General features: G+C 38.3%; 2 protein-coding genes across 3 annotated transcripts; both read right to left on the bottom strand.

The window, feature by feature from the left end:
* Positions 1-2,454: 2,454 nt before the first annotated feature.
* Positions 2,455-3,670, bottom strand: LOC141676999 (uncharacterized). The gene is made up of 2 exons (XM_074482730.1): positions 3,199-3,670; positions 2,455-3,076 (listed from the first exon to the last, which is right to left on the bottom strand). The coding sequence occupies exons 1-2, from the start codon at positions 3,664-3,666 to the stop codon at positions 2,552-2,554; spliced, it is 993 nt and encodes a 330-aa protein (XP_074338831.1). The 5' UTR covers positions 3,667-3,670; the 3' UTR covers positions 2,455-2,551.
* Positions 3,671-5,684: 2,014 nt separating this feature from the next.
* On the bottom strand, positions 5,685-17,448 carry LOC141676647 (uncharacterized). 2 transcript variants are annotated; one of them, XM_074482340.1, is made up of 9 exons: positions 17,305-17,448; positions 16,921-17,002; positions 14,445-16,040; positions 12,936-13,053; positions 12,770-12,855; positions 8,957-9,189; positions 6,444-6,530; positions 6,262-6,361; positions 5,685-6,154 (listed from the first exon to the last, which is right to left on the bottom strand). In XM_074482340.1, the coding sequence occupies exons 2-9, from the start codon at positions 16,960-16,962 to the stop codon at positions 5,918-5,920; spliced, it is 2,499 nt and encodes an 832-aa protein (XP_074338441.1). In that variant the 5' UTR covers positions 16,963-17,002; positions 17,305-17,448; the 3' UTR covers positions 5,685-5,917. The 2 variants fall into 2 exon arrangements, with proteins under 2 accessions (XP_074338441.1, XP_074338440.1); XM_074482339.1 differs by having other exon boundaries at positions 17,309-17,448.
* Positions 17,449-23,611: the final 6,163 nt, after the last annotated feature.

The raw sequence follows: 23,611 nt of genomic DNA, 5'->3' as shown, positions 1-23,611 counted from the left end.
TATTGGTCCGTGTCGATGAGGGAAAAGATGTCCCTGTGTATTACATCAGTCACTCACTCCGAGATGCGGAAACAAGATACCCTCAAGTCGAGAAACTCGTATACGCTCTCGTTGTCGCGAGTCGTAAGCTACGTCATTATTTTCAAGCAAGAGAAATCCATGTTCTGACCAATCTCCCCCTGAAAAGAATTCTGCACAAGCCCGACATAACAGGCAGGCTCGCTGCTTGGACCATCGAGTTAAGCTAGTTCTACATCGAGTATAAACCTCGAACGGCGATCAAGGCCCAAGTCCTCTCAGATTTCATCGCCGAATGCCAGTTCCAATCCAAGACACATAAACCTGAAGAGGGTCAGTCTCGTCCATGGCTTCTGTTCGTTGATGGTTCCTCGACATCCAACTCTGGAGGAGCAGGGGTCATATTAATCAGCCCAGGAGGATTCAAAATCCAACAGGCTCTCAAGTTCAGGTTCTCCGCCACAAACAACGTGGCCGAGTACGAGGCACTCATCGTCGGGCTAAAGCTCGCATCCGATCTCGAAGCAGAAGTAATTGACATATTTGGGGATTCTCAGTTAGTTTACAAACAGATAAGTGGCGAATTTAAGACACATAATGAAAAGATGGCCCGATATTTAGCAAGAACCCAAGATCTTCTTAGCAAATTCCCTTCATGGAAGATGTCAAATGTCGACAGGGAAGAGAACCAGTGGGCCGACTCTCTGGCCAAACTAGCCTCTTCCAACCTCCCCACTAATCTCAGCCCAACATACGTCGACATTTTGGAGACCCCCTCCGTCGATGAAGAATCAATCAACCAGATCCAGGCTAGGTTCGACTGGCGCCAACCCTTCCTTGAATACATTATCGACAACAAGTTGCCTGAGCTTAAGTCCGAAGCCCGCACTCTTATGTTCAAAGCCAGGAACTACTGCGTTGTGGGTTCGGAGTTATATCGACGTGCCCTCTCTGAGCCTCTACTCCGTTGCTTGTCTCCAGAAGATTCCCGCCAAGCGATCGTAGAAATATACAAGGGAATCTGTGGTGAGCACCTAGGAGGGAAAACATTAGCCCTCAAAGTTATCCGACAAGGCCTGTTCTGGCCTACAATCCAGAAAGATTGTGAAGATTACGTCAGGAAATGTCAAGCATGTCAGCTTCATGGAAATGTAAATCGTCGACCCACGACTGAGCTAAACTCTATTCTCAGCCCATGCCCCTTTTTCCAATGAGGAATAGATATTGTGGGTCCATTTCCAAAATCCAAAAATCAGTGCCAATACATCGTAGTCGCCGTGGATTACGCAACCAAATGGGTCGAAGCAAAACCCCTTGCTAAAATTCGAGAAAAAGAGATGATAGAATTCTTTATGGAATACATTGTCTTTCGCTTTGGGATCCCCAGAATCTTAGTCTCCGACAATGGTACTCAGGTTGTTGGAAAACAGTTTGAGGAAATACTGCTTGAATTAAAAGTCCAGCACATCAAAGCATCTGTAGCATACCCTCAAGCAAATGGACTAGCAGAGGTAACAAATAGAACCATCCTACAAGGCCTGAAGAAAAGAATTGAAGAAATGCCCCGATGTTGGGTCGACGAACTCCCGAATGTATTGTGGTCGTATAGGACAACTCCCCGAAGTGCGACGGGCGAGACTCCCTTCCGACTTGCCTACGGAGTCGACGCCGTCATACCTGTCGAGATAAGTCTCACCTCACCACGGGTCGACGTATTCGATCCTGCTCTATCTCTCGCGGGACTTCGCCTTCACAATGATCTGTTAGAAGAAACAAGGGAAGAAGCCCGAATGCGGATGGTCGCCCAGCAAGAAAAAACTGCAAGGTACTTCAACAAAAAAGTCAAACCCAAACACTTCAAGGTCAACGACCTTGTCTTAAGAGATTCCGCAGCATCACAATCTACTGTCTCAGGGAAATTCAAGCCAGCATGGGAAGGCCCTTATCGGATCGCGAGACTTGTAAGTGCGGGGACCTATGAGCTTGCTCACCTCAACGGGAAACCCATCAAAAATGCCTGGAATGGAATTCACCTTAAAAAGTTCTATCAGTAATTTAATCTCAGTTGTAATTTATTATCTTGAGGCAGTAAATGCCATTTCAAAGACAAACCCTCGATGTAATGGGGGTCATCACGAGCCTCCCACCGAGGGGTGTTTAGGTTATGACGAACAAATTCCTTTAATTTGGAAAAAGCACAGACTTTCACTTTCTTCGCTCCTTACTTAACTAAAAAAAAAAATCATCATCATCATTCATTTCTAGGCAAATGTTTATACAGCCTCTTCACGTCGACGGTCTGGGCAATAAAACCTCTCTCATAATGTAAACACTCGACCACGAACTTGATAAACGGCTTAATATTTTAAAACCAGCCAATATGTAACTGCTTACAACATGGAAATAAACTTAAACAATGGATCGCATACCTTAAACTTTCTACAAATCCATCATCCGGTATTATCAATAAAACTCTTAAACACATAAAAATATTCAAATCCGATTACAAAAAACCACAGGGCATACCCTGCCTTCATGCGTTATCACCCTTCGATGCCAGGTCACGAAGGTAGTCATCAAAGGCATGACCCTCGACGGCAATACCAACCTCTTCCATCCGCCGGAGACATCGTCCATAACCGTCGCCCAGAGCATCAGCGATATCTTCAACAGCTTTCTTTACTTCTTTCTTCAAATCTTCATTTTCCTTCACGATCAACTTGTAGGAGCCATCCATTCCTTCGACCTGTCGGTCCAAGCATTGGCGCTTGCTTCTTTCCTCTTCAAGCTCCCTTTCCATCTCGAGAAGTCGACCCTCGAGTTCTCGTACCCTCCCACTCGACACCTGCTCAGCAGCCTCCATCTCAGCAACCTTTTTCGACAATGCGGAATTTGCCTTAGACAAATCAGCCACCCTATGCTCGAGTTCCGCAAAACCCACCGCAACCTTCTTCTTTTCCCCCTTCAAGGCAGCAACCTCAGCTTCGAGCTTGGAACAAGCCTCACCATCAACATCAGCCTTGTAATCCTCCAGTATATGCATAAAATCGGAAAGAAACTGCAAAAAAAAAGGGGGGGGACATGAAAACAGGGTCGACAACTATGACCATAAACGACTATGACCGAACATGAAAACAAAGGTACATGCACATAAAAAAAAAGAGAAGGGAATGCACGTACCCGCCCAGCCCGGCTCTTACATCGATCAACAAGGTCCTCACGCTTCCTCCCATCATAAGCAACCAAATCCTGAGGTAAGTTAAAGAGATTAAGTGCTCTCAAGGGCACGGTTGATCCACCCGTCCATCGCTCCGTGGGCTGGATCTCGACCCTCATCACCTCTTTCTTGGATCGAGGGTCGACGGTCTTTCCATAAACCCTTTCCCCGACAATGGCCGCAGTTTTGTTCACAACCTCGACTCCGCCCCCCCGTCCTCCAACAACTACCTCATCATCTTCCCTCCGAAATCGCTTTCGAGGATTACCTTCCACGCGGACGAGATCTGAAACAACCTTCTCATTGTCTTCAATTACCTTGTTTCCCTGGTCATCTAGCAACTCAATTGAAACTGAATGAGGAACCCCCGACGGTCCAGCCCTGGCCGCATCAGCAGGCTTCCTCGCGGCACGCTGCAGCAACAACATCATTGCCTTGTCCATTCCTCCTCGAATCCCACCATCTAAAACCTTTTTAAGTGAAGCACCTTCCACTATAAAGAAATAAACAAAACAGCAAGTCAGCCACCATATATATAGGCACTTACGAAAATTAAAATAAGCAAGAGCCGACGATGACAAGTACAAAAACTAATACATCAACAAAATAAGGGCAATAACAAGTAAAACATCCCCCTTACAATCGTGCATCTCCAAAAAACCAGAGTCCTTCAAATCTAAGTGTGTATACCACGTCCTCGTCCCATGAAACTCATCGAGGTAGGCAGTATCGTGCTTCTCCATGTTATTTAAATAATCAGTCGTGCCCTGACTAACTTTCCCGCAAGGCTTTACAAATTCCAAGTCAGGACCCCCAACGTACAGCCATTGGGAGTGATAACCGGAGTTCGATGACCTAACACTAACAATCTTCATCCTTCGATGTCGGGAGTCGAAATATACTTGACCGCCATAGTACCGCACACCATAAATAGAGAAAAACAATTTCAGAGTCGGTGATCGACCCTTATCACAGCACAGCGCCACAAAACCACTTAACTGAGCAACAGAATTCGGTGTCAGCTGCCCTAGACCACAACCGATAGCCTCATACATCGTCAGGAAGAACGGGTGCATCGGCAAACGAAGCCCAAACTGAAACATAATCATTGCAACCCCATGCATCCCGAACTCGGGCATCATCCACACCCTCTCATCTGCTGTCGGCACTCGATACCGATATCCATTAGATGAATCCATGTAACTCTCCAACTTACTCACGGGTGGATCGACAGTGATATAGTAACTAAGATAATTCAGACTAGGCTTGCCCTCGAATTCGACCCTACCTAGCCGAAGACTTTCCTCGACCGTTCTATTCCTAAGTTCCAGGGTACGAGGACTTAGGGGTGGAGAGGGCATAGGACCTGGAGGCACCCCCTTCAAAAACTCATCGCTCCCTAAGAAATCAAAAGATCCACACTGACCTAGGTCCGGGATCTCTAGATTATCCAAGTTCAAAACAGACTCCTCGTCACCCTCCTCTAACGGTCGCTTCCCGGGGTCCCGATTGGTGGTACTATGTGACGACGACGACGAAGGAAAGTCGGCCATTATTAATTGGTAAACTACAGATAAACACGACCAACCCGCAGATAAAAAAGAAAAGGAAAAGAGAGAGAGTAGACGACTTACAATGCGAGCCAAGGACGCGCAGCGATCCCCTTTTAGATGCCCGGAGAGGAAGTCGAAGAGGTTAGCCCGGAAATCTGCAAAAAAAAAAAACAGGAAAAACAAATTCAAAAACACACATGAACGGATATATACCTTCAAAAAAAAGAAAGAAAAAGAAAAAGAAAGGAGAGAGAACAACAACAAGACAAAAAAGCATTGCGTTCAATTCCTTTCTTTTTTCGGGCACACACAGTTGACTCCTATCTCGAATTAACAGTTATTTCTTATTTTTCTTTTGCTTCGTTTGTTCGTTTTTTCTCTGATTTTTCCCTTCATTTTTATTATCCTTTCCGTTCACTAACTTTATTCAGGTATCAAGAAAAAAATCTCGGAATTCAAAACGCAAGGGTGAAAAGCACGAAAACGCAAATCTAAAGATATTGCGCAAAACAAGGAGGGGGACTAATGTTGGACCAGGACAAGACAGCCCAAAGGAATTATAGTTAGAACAATTACAATACATTATGTAAAGCCCAAGAAGGCCCACATTGTAAGGATTGAGCCCATTTGGGACTTAGTATAAATAAAAGACAACAATCCCATTTGAAGGGGTTGGCAAATTAAGCAAAGAAGATCATCTCCTAAAATTATAATCTAATAGTAATATTATTATTGGAACATCAGTTTCAAAATTTCTCTCCTTAAGCAATTTTGAAAAGCTCATTATCGGAATGTAGGTCCTGTTTTAAGCTTCGTATCCCACTGGTTATCTCTGGTTCAACAGGCAAACCAACAGTAAACTGCACATCCTTTCCTTCCTCCTAGTTGAGATGCATCATGAATTTATAAAAAGCGCAAAAAGTTGTATAACGAGGGAAGACACACCTTTTCTTAAAAAAAATTAAACGGCAACTCGATATGCACCAAGAAATGTTGAACAACCTTGGGACTGAAACAGTTCAGTAATGTTTTTTCTTGCATCTTCTAGCTTATTACTGGGTGCATTCTATACTATAAGCAACATACCTACACGCATTGACACCTATCATTTATAGAAAGGCAATGTAAGCTAGCTAATGTTTTGTACTGGACGGAAAGAATTTACGACACTTCCATTAGCAGCACTGCATCTCTTGATGACTTTCTGGAACAACTTAGTCTCACTGAAGATCAACAGGGGATAATGTAACAGTTCTAGCCTCTCCGATGGTGATGGTTGTGTAAATCCAAATGAAGTTTCCCATACCTTCTCTGTTGTAGGAGTTGCAGGCAAAACCAATTTTTCAATTCCAAGCTGTGTAAGCATCTGTGGATCAAGAAACAGGAGTATAGTTATGCACTATAACAGCACATTTGTTTGTGATAAGTTTCAGTGCACAGGGACACAGTAAAAGACAAAAAGTCACATGTTACCTTCTCTAGTTCAAGTATAAGAAGTCGAAACATTCCCTGCCCGCGATATTTGAATCTAGTACCCACTAGGGGCATCTCTGCTAGCTTTTGTCCATGTATCCTAAGAATACAACGGCAGAACAGTGACTTCTTCCATAAGGTAAAGAATAAAGACAAATTACTTCAAACTGCCCAGCAATTACCTCACTGCGGCTGCAGAGATAATTTCGTCTTGATTCTGTAAAACCATGAGGTAAAATCCACGAAAGTCCAGTCTTTTAAGAAGTGACCTGACATTTTACAGTGTTTATGATCCATATACATGAATATTTCAGGAATCGAGATTTTACTGCCCATACTACTCTCTTAGACTTTGAATCAATAGAACTGCTACTACCTACTCACATATTCAATAGTCCTACTTCATCATTTTAGAGAGAGAGAACATATTCACAAAGTAATACAAGCAGTGAGGGAATATATGTCCTTCAAATTTAGTGGAAAGGAGGTTCAAAGAAACATTAAACTGGAATAATATTAAATCTCCACATAGTTGAGACATATAAGTGCCCCTAATAGCTTGAAGAGATAGTCATAGACCCGTAAAGAAGAAAAAGAAAAATCCCCATCCCTCAGTAAAATTGAAAAACGGAGGGTCATCTCTTAAATACTGAGCACACGTGTAAGAGCCTCCAACTAAGTTAAATAAAGACCCTGGACACACATCTGTCTCATATTAATATAAATAACTAGTGATGTCTCTCTTGCACTTTCTATGAATATCGCTTAAAACTAGAATGTTTCTTTCAAAATTATTAATTTATTTAATGTATATTTAGCCATTTCAACATATTCACTCTCAGCTAACCTTCTACTGTTGCCTGGTGCTAATGATTTGCATTCATCTAGTCTACTATGATTGAGTGGCTTACACGTTCATCTTGTCATATAATTATCTGAACACTCATTTCACCAAGGCTGGCATATCTGTGGTTAATGAAGTTTTACTATATTTGGGAAAATAATGTGTTCTATAACTTGTAGAATATCTACTTAAAACCTATCCATTGATCTCTCTATTTCTATAAATAATATGCTCGTTATTCCGAGTTGTCCTCTGCCGCACCCTGTGACAAAATCAAGATATTGAAGGACCTGGGACTAAATTAATTTGATGATGTCCCTGACCAGGGTTTAAAATATTTTATTCATTGACTTCTATAAATCAGTCGGCTAACATGAATTCTCTAAACCAACACACGAATGTCAGCCTGGGCCACAGCCTCTTCCTGATTTCGCCACTATCTGTACTACTTGACCATCTATGAAGAGGGTTTTAGCTACCACATTTTCACCTTGGCTAGACACCAACATTCTACTCAGTCTGGAACCTTTTAATCAAGGTATCCATGTCTACTCTCAGCATCTACCACCAGGCTAGTCTCAACTTCTATTGAGAAATGAAACATAAAACTACATATGTAAAGACACGGTTATCAACTCTTTGCATTCTCATCCAAATCCAAGGTAAGTATCAGACGCAATTCAGCTTAGTTGATAAATTTCTGAGTCTGTTCAGGATCATATCTTAAAGCACATTTTATAGAAGGTCAACCCATTCTTTTTGATTGCTTACAATGGAACACTGGAATCTTCAAAAGAACCCAGACTTTATCCATTGCTAAGGTTGATAAAACTATACCTATCACTTCTTTAGTTTGTAAAGTATTTGACTTTTTCCGTTTACATTGAACATCTTGTTCTGCAAATACTTAGTTTAAGATCTGCAGCACAAATATGTTTAGAGCCTCGCCAATGCAGAACTTTACACTCTATTGCATCGATTACTGAGCATTTTAACCCTTATGATATGGTAAACGTCTATGCTAGAATTGTTAGTGACAATGGTCTAGCCGGAAATTTTTTATCCTTACATCTACACCCCGCCAATGCAGAACCTATTTCTCTACTGCGCTGACTAACTGAACATTATAACCCTTAAAAATATGGTAAATAAGTTATGCACTATAAATTGTATGTGCATCTGACTGTTTCATGGGATTAACCTCATGACTATATACGATCATGTTATCGTGATATTTTTATTGAAATAATTGCATGTACAAACTTTCATCACGTTCGATTTCATCTTTGGGAGGATTATTAATTCAACAATCTCCGAAGGTGTTTTTAGTGCCATGAAAACGAACTTAAAAATGATTAAAATCTAATTCATGACATAACTAAAGCAAAATGTATAGGATAAAATTAAAGCAAACCAGGTAAACACTTTGGAGATCAAAAATTTTCCCTGAAATCTAGCAGGTGTCTAAACACATAACCATCTCTATTAGGTAAGTTTTTTTTGCCCTTCAAGGGTTACCTTAGATAGCAAAGTCTTCCCATAAAGGTTCTACCCTTGGATCCTCGAAATTGGAAGATAGAGAGTAACACAATGTGAACCTAGTTGGCGGAATATGGCATAACAGATGGCAGATAGCAAGTTAACATGAGTTAGTTTCTGGTTAAACTTCCGGCAATAAGGTTTAGATTACCTACTTCATCAATGTTGAGGCTTAATGTGTAGTTTTTAAACTTTAGGAGCAGCATGCTACACAAGGGTACACTTCAAGGCTAAAATTGCCATTTAGTCTGGTTTTCATAATAAGAAGATTATGCAATTATGTTAAATGAACAAAATAAGATAAGAGCTTACACTGAATTGAAGATAACATCATCCACCAAATCCCTTTGACCATAAGGCTCAATTACTGGCAAAAAGCACTCCTTTATAAGTTTGCTGACATGAGATAGACAACAGCTCGTATCAGTTTTTCTTGTTCCATACATAGTACAATCATTTTCACCAGATCTTAATAAGGTCCATGTCAAGCCTTCCACATTTGTTGCATTACGAGATCCAAGCATGTGATGAAGATGTGCACATAACTGGGAAAACAAAACAACATTAGCTTGATTGTAACTTAAAAAGTTAAAGGTTTGAAATAGATACTGATAATATTTCATATGAACTACACAAACCTAGATGAGAGTTAATTTTTCCTTGCGACTGCTTTAATATTGAGAACTGAATTAAGTTGAAGAAGTTATACAAATTGAAATTTAGAACTTTCGACTTGAGAGTTAGTTCAGAATTACTGGTATTTTATTTTGAACACTTCTATTCATTTCAATGTTCTAAAAATAATTTCAAGAATACACCATGAATTCAAGGAGGTTGTAGATTTTGATTTCATTTTAATTCTATTAAAATTGTTGAGATAAAGCACTAGCATGTGACATAAGCATGTTAGCCTACCATGACATATGGAATTGTAGGTAGTTGCACAAGCAGAACAAGAAGGGGAGGGGGTGTTATTTACCTTGAAATATATTACACGACTAAATCTGCTACATAATTAAATATTAAAATCAGTACAGTGTTTAAGAATTTTAATATTTAATTCAACCATATCTTAAATTTACCATAAAATGACGAATGAATTTTAGAAAACAAACATTTTAATTCAGATTATTCTATAGTCAACTATGCATCTTTTTGTATTTAGCCTTGAAATTTACTAATTAAAAAAGAAAAAAAAAGAATAAATAAAGTGTAAATGGAAGTAAATGGGCCAAATAAGATTTTATATGAATGCCACATAGAAGGCCTATGTAGCGCTATCTCTTATAAGAGATCTACAACCTATTGCACTATTTTGGAGTGATTTTCACCCAAAAATGGTGTAAAACTACACTATCTTCAAAATAATAAAATGGTGTGGTAATCAACCTAATGAAGTTGGGTTGGAGATGGTTTTAGAGCAGTATACGCTACTACTCCTTGTATCATCTTTTTTAAACACGGGCAAAAATTCAGTTTTTCAAGAATCAAATCACTTACAGTACTATCTCTAATTAATAATAAACTAACCATTTGCTGGTTTTTTAGGGTGGGCCATGGACAGAGGGAGACCATTATAACACAAACCCAGATTTTCTTTTTTCACCATCGGCCCCCAGCCAGATCCGCCACTGATTGTAGTATGAGTGGGGGACCGGGTATTTAATTTTTAGAAGAGCGTCATCCAGTAGTGATGTCAGCATCTATGTGGCAGGGTACTAGGAGTAGGTGCCTCCCTAAAGGAATTACAAGGGTGGCGCCAAGGATGCCAAGTGTAGTTGCCAACTTTTCGCACCCCCTCAAAATGGATAAAACACAAATTTTTGTATTAAAAGTTTATATCATTCATACATATTTTATTATATCTCATTTCTCTTTTATCTATTTCGGGATCATTTAGGCACCTTGCATATGGTGCCAACTATTAGAGGTAGGTGTGATATATGACATGGATGAAAAATATAACAAAAAATATTATTGACAATGTTTGGCACTCCCCCCGAGTCCCCCCTAAGAGACCGCTGCCTCCTCGTAATAGTAGTAGCAGTTGACACATATTCCTGCATAACAGTATAGTTCTCCTACCCTGTTTTCTCTCTTGTAAACAACAATAATGTCAAATTGTTAAGATGGCATTAGGGTGGATTCAAAATTTAGAGAATCAGGGACATTATCTTGTTAAAAACTTAAGTTTCACACGCGAAGCCAAGTGCAGATTCTATTTTAACACAGTTGTGCTCAGTTTCCATTCTTCCTTACCTTTTACCCTCAAAACAGGCCTGAAGCGTGATGTGAAGGAATACAAGTGACAAGCATCAAGGGGCGAATCATGTGTTAAAATCCAGCCGGAAGAAGCTTGTATTTGAGGGTACTCCATAAAAAGATGTGGTGTTTTGAACAGTCGACTAGACCTGTACTTTTTATTTTGTTTAGTTAAAGGACAGAGTTCTGACAGTGGCATTTCTTGTGTTCCAACATGGTCTCAACTATCAGTGAATCATCCTTTCGAGCTTAGTCCCAGTATGTTCAAAAGTTTAATATATTAAATCCTCTTTATTTGGATTTTAAGGGCATGCTCAAGGGCTCTTAGTTATTCACTCTTCGATCCCAAATCAGGTCTTTTATTGCAATCCAGGATCTTGAGTCAGGAGGCGTCTTAAGATCAAGGGTGGCACTAACTATATGCCGACAATCTTAGATTTATTTTTCATAAATAAAATATATATGCATCAAAGTCTTTGAACTGAATTAAACTAGGCACTATAAACTTCAGGACCGGTCCTGGTAAAGATAGAGCATGAGCATGACATCATGCACATGATAAGTATGTTAGGTCACCATGATATAATGGTAAAGTAGCATGAGTAGGGACCAAGTATCGTATTTCTATATAAAAGACCTCCGCCTCTTTGCAATATTGTAGCACTTAACACCATGGAGGGACCAGGTGAGGGCTGCCTCTGCGCCGGCCCTGACTGAACTTTAAAAAGTTTTCTCTTATTACTTGCTAAGTAAATCTACTATCAGATCGTTTTCCATCTGGTACTCCCATGCTTCTAGTGATTAAAAAAATTTATGAGGCTTTTTGAAAGATCATACTTTGTGATGGTTGTTCAAAGAACTTATCCTGTACTAACTATTGTAGAATGTGAGATAGGGATGTGGCATGGCAACATTATTATTACGTCGCACTTATTTATGAGAAGTCCACAGAAAGTGGACTCCTAAGTCCTATATGCTAATAGGGCTCGTAATTTACAATTTAAAAAAATATAATTTAATGAAGGATAGTTTAGGTCCTAACATTTACTCAGTAGAAAGATGAGTTACAGAAAGTAGGTTCATCCGGGTCACAGGATGTAGGTCAACTGTCTTTCACCAGCTCCGAAGGAGACAAATATACATTCATTGCTATGCCAGGAAAAGCTTTACACAAGTAAGAACCTTATACCTTCCGACAAATAAAGAGTTGCTGTGCCAAGTAAACCATGTTCAGATACGTAGTTCCCTATCCTGATTATGTGAAATACACTAGCCAAATCATCATACCGGATGGATCCAGGTATTTCAAGGCCAGCACAAATTATGTAGCAATATATATATACACACACACGCACACACATATACCATAAGTAATAATGTATATGGCACTTGATAAATCCCTAGCTTTGCCTCAAGCTTTTATCATTGACAAAATACAGTTGCCATCAAAAATTTAAATTGACATGGTTTGTGTAGCTGTAGTTCTTTATAAATATCTTCTTCTGCGGTCACTTTATTAGGCATGATCCTCATTCATGATCAAAATATTCACGCCAACATAATTTGAGAAGACATTTGATTGACACATTTTAATTTATGATTCTGTTCTGTAAAGGTAAGTAATACGGTCAACAGAACATATCAACTATAGTCTTAAGTTTTCTGTTTGAACCAGGCAATTAACAGATTGCTCTTGATAGATTTTCTGCCAAGTATTGTACAATAAACTCATGTCCTTTTCTTGGTACCTAAACTGTCTGCAAGTTATACTTCAACCCTACACTGTCCTACTTAAACAAAGATAATGATGATACTTCAAGTTGTACTAAAGCTACCATTTTTATATTGAGATAAAATTAGTACCTCAAAACAGTTTTGGCTGCAAAATGGCTGTGATGGACGATTTCTAGGAAATAAAATTCCTGCTTCAGTCATACAATCCACATGATCTGGAGAGTACATGAAATTGAAACAATAATTAACTAAAGTGTACATGACACATATAAATAACTTTTGTAATTGAGCTCACATTGGCGACTGCACTGGTGACAAACTTTGGTAAATAAGCGATTGTCATTACATGAATTTCTAACACCACATAATCCACACCGACAAGCTGGACAGAACCACTCTCCATCTGGAACAATCTAAAATCACAATTAAAGAATCAGGACTTTAGAACAACATTTTACTGCCCGACTTTCAATATGTAGATGTAGTGTAGGATGTGATGCTGTTCATTAGTATAACATTAAGATTTCAATTCTAAACTGAGATGGACTACTATATTTAAATGAGTGCAAGTTCAATATATCTTAAAATCTGCAAAAGTCAATAAGACTGATTTTGGGGTAGAGCCAAGTACAAATTTTCAGACAAGGACAAAAGTATTTATCAATGGCAATCTGTTTTGGAGAATTCTCATAAGTAAATATAGCTTTCACAAGACGCCCAAGCAACTTGAAAGACCAATTATCTTTGTAGATATATAAGACATGTTAGTTGCGTTCAACTCAAAAACACTTATTATTTAGCTCTTGTGACATGCAAAATATGCTCAATTGTGGTAAACTGGAATATTCATTTAAATACTCAAGTGTCTGCCAGCAAGAAATATTATAAGCATTTAAAAGCTATACAAGTAATAAAGAGTACCAAGGACCAGATAAAACTCATTATCAAGAAAACAAAATTCAAACAGAATCCAACTTCCTACATATGCAGTACTCCTAGAAGTGATGACATGAGATTTCCATAATATACAATTTTTCCTATTAGAATATCTCTATTCCTCTCTCTTTGTAAAGATACTTATTATGTATTGATATAGATATATTTTAATATAGATATGTTTTTCAAATTTATTATGTATCTTTGAAATGATTTCATGCCCCTTTGTACTAGGTAATTGAGATGGTGTTAGATATACCAGGTTCCAACTGATTTTTACAGTCTTGGATGGATGGATGACTAGATGTGATGCGGAACAAAGAATTGATAAATTATTTTGAATTTATTTATGTTATTAATTAAGAAAAGATTTGATTGTAATGTAGTAGGTATTAGTTATATTAGATAAATATATTATCAAAATTATTCTAAAAATAAAAGGATTTATTTCCTTTATTAAAAGATCTTTACTTGGTGGCTAAGTTTAGGGATTTCCTCCATATAAGATGTAATCTTTTATTACAAAGAGGACTTTGATTGTTTATTAAATTGAGATTGTTCTCTTCTTGTTTGAGTTGCGATCCTAACAAACTTCTCTCTAAAAGAGAAATCCTAGGGGCAGTGATTCATTCTTCTTCTGTTGGATCACCTTAGACGTAGGTTTTCTGCGGTTAATCTACAAATATTTATCTTTTTATTGTTTTAATTGTTGCCATGCATTCAGATGGATCTAAGAAATGTGAACACTATGTGTCTGAGAATATTTTGATCTTACTTCTTAACACAATGAAGGTGGTTTTGGAAGCAACAAATTGAAGAAACACTTAATTTTTTCAAACAAAATATTTGGTTACGAAAGGGCACATACCTTTAGACTGATGCATGTCAAATGATATGTAGATGGGCAGTGATCACAGAGAATAAGCTCTCCTCCATCATGACAAGCCATGCATACTATGTCATATTGATCATCACTGAAGTAGGGCATCTTCAACCTCTGCCTCTGAATCTTGGACATTTCATCATTTGGAGTCAACTTACTAACAGAATATGCCACAGGCTGATCCCGATATTGACTAGTACATGCATTTTCTTTTGTTGGCATAGTTCCTAAGTCTTTACTTTCTACATCACGAAAATGACTAGATTTAGCAGAGGATTGATGGGATACCTGTTGGTCAGTAACATGGGTATATTTCCTATTCCAACTCAGTTTCTCGTCACGCATGGCTAAGCGAATGGAGCTAAGTTGATAAGCTAATGTCAATTTCCGTTTTTTGATGATTAAATCCCAACCCTTATCCAAAGCAACAGCAGGAGAATCCTGATGCATTCTTGAGGAATCACGTTTCTGCATTCTATCCCTGATTGGCTTTATATTAGCAACACTTGGGCATTTCTGAACCAGATTACTTCCACGATAAAAAGCAATAGATTTCTCTCCGTTCTGCGATCTCAAAAACTCATTTTTACTTCTTTTGTATTCAGCTTTCCTATCTTTCCTTTTTCTCATATGTTGAAGATGAGTCTTGAGTGTATCTGTGCTAGACCGACCTATGGTTGTGGACTGGTTATCGTCTTTACACTCGTGAAGTGAATTTTGCCAACCTCCAAATTTCTGAGATCTAATTATACCTTCTGAAGGCATGAACAAAGAAATTTTCTCTTCTTTATATGAACTTTCCTTTTGATGTTTGTGCAAACTGTCACTGTAAGGGGAGACAGGTTTAGCCGGGTGATCTAAGGAAGAAACTAAATCAGGTCCCTGACAATTTGTGGACTCGCCTAATCCCTTTTTTCCTATATATGTTTGTAGCTTTGGGATCCCATTGTCTTGTAGACTTAATTCGACTGCTATTTCCATAAGAATATTCATAACATGTCGATTCCATGAGTTACAAGTATAGCATGTCCAAACTGAAATCATCTTATGATAACCAACTTTTGACCGCAGGCGATTCCACACTGCTTTTACCAGATAAGCATCACCCCTATATTCCTTCACCAGGTTCACAAAATCCCATGTACCTCGCTCTTTCCAACAATCCAAGAATTCGTCCCACTTAAGACTGAGACGCAGGTTACTCAGTTTGCATACATGTTCATCACCTTCATCAGGAAAGTAAACTAAACAAGAATTTGAGTCATCACCAGGATCAAGCACTACTCCTTCCCACCATGCATCTTGAAAGAAAACATCGACACAAGTGCCAAAGTCCGTACATGGTTTCAGTGTATTCGCCAGGGATTGAGGCGGCAGGGGTCGTATTCTACCACGATAGTTTATCCGGCGACGCTGTAGGTTACCTTCAATTGCACTTGTGACCGGTATTAATTCAGTGAGCTTCTTACAACAATCATGATCCAGGAGTTCATCATATGTTACTGAACGGCATAAATTATCAACATTAACCACCACCCCAGGATGCCACGAGCCTCGCAAGCCTTCCTCAAGTTGCCTCACCTTAACAAGTCATCACTTATCTATCAGAGTATAAACACACATTTATCCCAGATATTATACATGTGTTAAATAAGTAATTCAATAATGAGAACAGAAGTTTGCGTGACTTCTGAAAAGAACTATATCTGCAAGATGCTATTTCCACAATAACTTCAAATTATATCCATTTTCTTCAGTTTTTATGTGCACATGTCACATAAAAAACTACATGCATACAAAATATGTAAGCGCATATTAAAACTTTGCAAGAAACATATACATAGAATAGGCTAAATACGTGCAAGATGAAAGTTGAAACTGTAAAGAAACAAAAAGCCTATAATGATACACCACTGCAAATATCATGTTTGTGCACATGTTAAAGAACCAGAACAGAAATCACGTCGCAGAGATATATACTCAAAAAAATAATGATACAACACGAGAAAGACGACAAGAACGTGCAGATGTACTACACAAATCCCCAAATCATAACTATTATCAAACGAGTTCTGTTTTTCTGAGTTCAAATTTGTGATTTGTTAGCAAACAATTTATATATTACAACCACTTTGACAATACTAATGGAGAAAATGTCAAAAAAGAAAAAAGAAAAGTAAATATTGAAACAAATAAAATTAAAAAAAGTGGTGAGTTTGTTAACATTAATATATGGGCACAAGGCAAGTGGCAGAAAAGAGACAATGTGATCCTTAAAGAGTGATCGAGGACATGTTATCTATGAAACACCAGGGTACTCAGCAGCACCCGACCTATTCCAACCAAAACAAAAGAGGGAATAATCCACTAAATAAACTAATTATATTAAAGAAAAGATACAAAATGTAGAGTAAAAAAATGTATAAAAAAAGGGAGGGGACAGACGAAGGAAGATACAAACCTCAACTTTTTGACCTAGCAGAAGCTTTCTTTTATTGTCCATTAGATGAAATGGGGGGGGGGGAGTTAGTATTAACTAAAACCTGATTCAAAAAAAACAACAAATAAATAAAAATAAAAGGTGAATATAACAAGAATCAAGCTTCATGCAGATAGTAATTTTGGCGGTGAAGAATATAAAACCAAACAAATGTGTTAATAATAAAATGAATCAGGATTCCCAGATGGTAAATCAGTTAAAATAAATGCGGGTTTATACAAAGTAGCGAAGATGACAGGAGAAATGTAAAACCCCCAAATGCAAAAGACAATGAAGACAGAAATGCAATTTGAATAAGAAAATAAATAAATAAAAAGGGTGGCATGAAGAAATGGTAATCCTTACTTACAGAGAGTTACAAACCGGTGAGTGTAGTAATAAAGGTACACAAACAGTACTTCTAGGTAAGCTAAGGTAGTTGTCTTCTTGTTTAATGCTGCGTGTCTTTTCGTTTTTGTTTTATCGCCCCCTCCCCCTGTTCCAAGTGAGTTTAAGTGTGTCTTTATACTCTTTATGTTAAACACCGGCCTACTAATTCACTGGGATTTCTTTCTTTACGATACCCCTTGTCTTCTTGTAGCATCCCCTTCATAAAATAGAAGTAGATATTACCTATAATCCTTAAATCTGCGAATAGAGCACTAATATATTTCTAAATAAAAATTAAACAGTCTAAAATCGTCAAAATAATATTAAATCTTCAAACTGTCTAAACCAATAATATGAATTCTGAATTCTCTAAATAAATAATTAAGTCTAACTAATGATAAAATTCTGAAATCCTAATCAACGAATTGGGGTAGCTCTCCATCACACAATCCCAGATTCCCCTAAGCACCTGCCAGAAAAAGAATACGGCATGAGTTAAACGCCCAGTACGGATTTGGAATAAAATTTATAAAACAAAAGATCAGAAATAAATAATCATCAATTTATAATAAAACAACAATTTTAAAAATAAGTAAGGTTGAAGCAACGAGGGGCTAGGATATTTCATACCGAGATCAGAACAGATACAAACACACACATCATAGGGTACCTAATGCGTGCAACAGAATGGATAACGTGTACGGCATATACAACGTCACCATAAATCAAATCACAAATCAAACTCTGGGTGCACCCACGTATCCTGAACAAATATCAAATGCGCAAAAGCTCCTCCCAAGAGCTAATAGAAGGATACGCCGTGACCAATCACACTGTCACGGAAGTGTCATGTCACTCGAGCCGCAATGACATGGTTGTAGTACCCCTACAGCTGGTTAACTCGGTATACCCTAAATCACTAAGGGTTCAAAATAAAACATTCTTGCAAATTTAAAATCACCTGATACGAGTAATTCAGATTTCCAAAACAGAGGGTGTCATAAATAATATTTCAAAAAGAAGTAAACAAATATATATAATTTTGCAAATCCATTTTAAAACAATTTTCGAAAGTCAAAGAGGTTAAAAGAATTTTTAATGGAACAAACAAAAGGTAGAATGAAACGAATCAAATATATATAATATCTAAGAGAAGTAGCGCAGAATAAAAGGGGACAGAATCCGTACCTTACAAATTACAAACTATAATACGAACAATATTCAAATTTCAAATGATCCGCTACAAAATATTCGCCCGCAATCTAATCACAAAATTAGAATTTTTGTAAAATATAAATTTCTCACTTACATATATTATTACCATATTCTTAACTATCATTATTATCGATTTGTAATAATTAGACCAGGGGATACTAACTTGTTTTTGGCGAACAAAGTGTGACATAGTTCTTGACTTAATAATTTGATCTATATATATATATTTGACTACCTGGCTTTAACACCTCTTAATTAAATAAAATTTACATCTTGCTTCATTAAGAAACTGTCACAATTATAAAATTGTAAAAATAGAATAGGTTGCCATAACTCTTAGCAAGTAAGCAACCATGATTTTCACTACAAATCATGTACAAGAACCTACTTGTCCATGTAACATATACGGATGTTATTTCTAATATTATCCAACCCCACCAGTTCAATTACTAATACAATTATAATTTATTTTTATATCACCTTAATAATTATTAAATAATAGTTAAATAATAAAGCAAGCCGTATGGCCTTTGACCAAAATTCATGAGTTACTACAATACCCAGGTTCTTTATATATAAATCCAAGAACATAAGTGTTGTTGTAACTACATAATTAACTAACTAAGTCATGTGCATACAATTTTAATCATTAACCAAGAAATCAAAACAAAGCAAACAGTAAATCTTTATTTACCACGTTGAAACCACAATATGCATAACTAGTAGTACAAACTAAGGTAGATAATATAAGACCATAAGATAGTAATGCAGACCTGTAATTCTTAAACAAACAACTTTAATTCTCGAACAAACAAAATCGCCTCCTCCGTCCTGCTTTCCTTCCTCCGCGGCTCCGCAAACTATTATTCTTAGCAAAATTAGCTTTTCTTTTAGCTCCCTCTTATTTATATATTATTTTAGGTATCCTATCATTATTAGAATTAGAGTTTTAATTAATAGCAGTCCTTTTCTTTTACTCATTCTAATTGTAATTCAAACTATTATTATTATTATTATTATTATTATTAAATGCACGTATATTACATATATATCCCCTTAAAAATGATTCTGTCCCCGGAATCAAACGGAACTAAATACTCATACCTTAATCAAATAAATGTGGATATTTCTCACGAATGGTCTAATTCCCAAGTAGCCTCTCTGTCAGAATGATTTTTCCACAAAACTTTCACAAATGGAATGGTATTCTTCCTCAAAACTCGCTCCTCTCGAGCTAAGATAGTTTTGGCTTCTTCCTCACAAGAAAGATCCTCTCTAATCTTATTTAACGGATACTGAACAACGTGTAATGGATGATATTTGTAGCCCCTCAAAACTGACACATGAAACGCATTATGTACATGAGATAGTTGTGGCGGTAACGCAACTCTATAAGACACTTCCCCCACTTTCTCCATAACATCAAAAGGTCCAACATATCTCGGACTAAGCTTTCCCTTCATACCAAAACGCTTAACACCCTTACAAGGAGATATCTTCAAGAACATATGATCACCTGGCTCAAATCTACCAAACTTCCGATGTTGATCCGCATAACTCTTTTGACGAGATCGAGCTTCCTTCAAACTTTCTTTAACTTTCTCCACCTTCTCATTAGTGATTCTAACCAACTCTGGCCCTTCAATAACTCTCTCACCAACCTCATCCCAACAAGATGATGCCCTACACCTCCTATCATACAAAGCTTCAAATGGTGGCATACCAATACTCGCGTGCCAACTATTATTGTATGCAAACTCTACTAGATACAAATATTTATCCCAATCACCGGTCCACTCCAAAGCACATGCCCTCAACATATCTTCCAACGACTGGATTGTCCTTTCTGACTGTCCATCGGTTTGCGGATGATAAGTTGTACTAAAATTAAGTCTCGTACCCCAAGCTTGCTGGAATCCCTTCCAAAATCGCGATGTAAATCTCGTATCCCTCTCAGAAACTATCGAAACAGGCACACCATGTAGTCTAACAATATCTCGCTGAAAAATCTCTGCCAACTCGTGAACAGGAGTAGTCTCTCTAGTAGGCAAGAAGTGAGCGGACTTAGTGAGTCTATCAACCACCACCCATATGACATCATTCTTCTTGAAAGTCCTTGGCAAATGAGTCACAAAATCAATAGTAATGTTTTCCCACTTCCAAACTGGAATATCTAGCTGCTGCAATAACCCACTAGGTCTCTGATGGTCTATCTTCACTTGTTGACATGTAAGATATTTTCCCATAAATTCTGCTATATCTCCCTTCATTCCATTCCACCAAAAGTGCTTCTTCAAATCCCTATACATCTTGGTGGAATATGGATGGATAGAGAATGAAGAACTATGAGCCTCCTTTAAAATTTCCTCGCGAATTATTGGATCTGCAGGAACACACAATTTTTCACCCAACCATATCACACCCTCATCATCAACACGAAAATGTGTTTGCTTTCCACCTGCCACCTGAATCTAATAGCTTCCAAACCTATATCATTGTTCTGGGCTTCCTTAACCTTTGAAACAAGATTTGGTTCCACTTTCAAATTTGCAATGCTACCATTTAATCCTCTAACATACAACTCGACACCCAAGTGCTCCAAATCTGAAATAAGGTGCGGCTGAGTAATGAGAGATGCAACACTCCCCAAGTTCTTCCTACTAAGAGCGACTGCCACTACAGTCGCCTTTCCGCAGATGGTACTGAATATTTGCATCATAATCCTTAAGAAGTTCAAGCCACCTCTGTTGCCTCATATTAAGCTCCTTTTGAGTAAAGATGTATTTGAGACTCTTGTGATCAGTAAAGATGTTACAAGTCTCTCCATAAAGATAGTGTCTCCAAATCTTCAAAGTAAAGACCACTGCTGCTAACTCCAAGTCATGGGTAGGATAGTTCACCTCATAAGGTTTAAGTTTCCTAGAGGCGTTAGAAATCACTTTCCCATGCTGCATAAGAACACACCCCAATCCTCTCTTAGAAGCATCATTATAAACCTGAAAACCTCCACTTCCTGATGGCAACACAAGTATTGGAGAAAACACCAACCTCTTCTTCAACTCCTGAAAGCTCTGCTCGCGATCATCATTCCACTCAAACTTAATGCCCTTCCTCATTAGCTGAGTCAATGGAAAAGTTATGGAAGAGAAACCTTCCACAAAACGTCTGTAGTAAACTGCCAAACCCAAGAAACTCCTCGTCTCCGTCACATTGCTAGGTCTGGGCCAATTTGTAATAGCATCGACTTTCGCAGGATCCAACTCAATGCCCCTAATAGACACAATATGCCCCAAGAATGCCACTTCCTCCAACCAGAATTCATACTTGGAAAATTTTGCAAACAACTTCTTCTCCCTCAAAATTTCAAGTACAGTACGTAAATGCTCCTCATGTTCCTCTCTGCTCCTAGAGTATATCAAGATATCATCGATGAAGACAACCACGAATTTATCCAGATAATCATGAAAGACCCGATTCATCAAATCCATAAATACCGCTGGTGCATTCGTCAACCCAAAGGACATCACGAGAAACTCATAATGACCATAACGAGTGTGAAATGCAGTCTTCGGAATGTCTTCCTCCCTAACTCGTAACTGATGGTAACCAGATCTCAAATCTATCTTCGAAAAGTACTTCGCCCCTTACAACTGATCAAACAAGTCATCAATGTGTGGCAAAGGATACCTGTTTCTGACAGTCACCTTATTCAACTCCCTATAGTCAATGCACAATCTTATGGAACCATCCTTCTTCTTCACAAACAATACAGGAGCTCCCCACGAAGACACAGTTGGCCTGATAAATCCTCTATCCAACAACTCCTACAACTGTTCCTTCAATTCTTGCAACTCAAGTGGTGCCATTCGGTAAGGCGCCTTAGAAATAGGTTCAGCACCTGAAACAAGTTCAATAGTAAACTCCACCTCTCTATGTGGTGGAAAACCTGGTAGCTCATCGGGGAACACATCTTCATACTCCCTCACAACTGGATAATCCTCGATACGAGGTTCATCCTTCGATGTATCCTTCACGAAAGCAAGGTAGCCATCACAACCCTTAGATAATAATTTACTCGCTTTTAGAGCAGAAATTAACTTAACATCCCCATTCGGTTGAGACCCTTGATATACAAATTCTGGTTTATCTGCATCCCCAAAGATCACCCTTTTTCCTTGACAATCAATTATGGCACGATGTTCACTCAACCAATCCATACCCAAGATAACATCAAAGTCATGCATCTCCATCGGAAGCAAGTTAACCTTATAATTTATATCTTCAACAACTATCGGACACTATGGATATATATTAGATATAATAACAGAATTCCCCATCGGGGCAGCAATAGACATATGCGGATATAATAATGAAGGTGCAACTCCAAGATGATGAACAAACGATAAAGACACAACAGAATGGGTCGAACCACTATCAAATAACACATAAGCATCATGTCTACCAACAAGAAGTGTTCCTGAAATGGTACCTGAATTAGCTGCTGCCTGATTTGCCGTCAATACAAACACTTTGGCTGTAGGATTCTGCTGACTGCCATTACCACTACCACCGCCAGCTCCTCCTCCACCAGGGTTGCGTGACACTGTACAATCCTTTGCCCTATGGGACATGCTACCACACAAGAAACAAGCCCCAGTCTGTCTGTAACAAGCTCTACCCGGATGATGTCCACCACATGTAGCACAAGGAGCCACTGGAATCATATTGGGATTTCCCCCATACACTGAGTAACGGCTCTGCCCCTGCTGACGATTCTGCCACTGCCTAGGCTGCTTCTGTCGCTGAAACTGCTGATTCTGATTCTGACCAACATACTGATTCCAGCCATGGAATGACTGACCACCCCTATTCTGATTCTGTCTGCGCCACTGTCCCTGCTGACCACTCTGACCTCTATACCACTGTCTACCCTGTGCAAAACCCTGATCATCCTTAGTCCTCTTACTATCACTGTTAGACCTGGAAGTCCTGAAATCTATCCGCTCCTTCTCAACATCCTTTGTTGCATCAGCCACCTCTGCCACATTATCAAATTTTAAAAAAATTA

Source organism: Apium graveolens, chromosome 8 (assembly GCF_009905375.1).
Source record: "Apium graveolens cultivar Ventura chromosome 8, ASM990537v1, whole genome shotgun sequence".
In the NCBI taxonomy this organism is placed as follows: domain Eukaryota; kingdom Viridiplantae; phylum Streptophyta; class Magnoliopsida; order Apiales; family Apiaceae; genus Apium; species Apium graveolens.
This window is presented reverse-complemented; position numbering and strand designations above follow the sequence as displayed.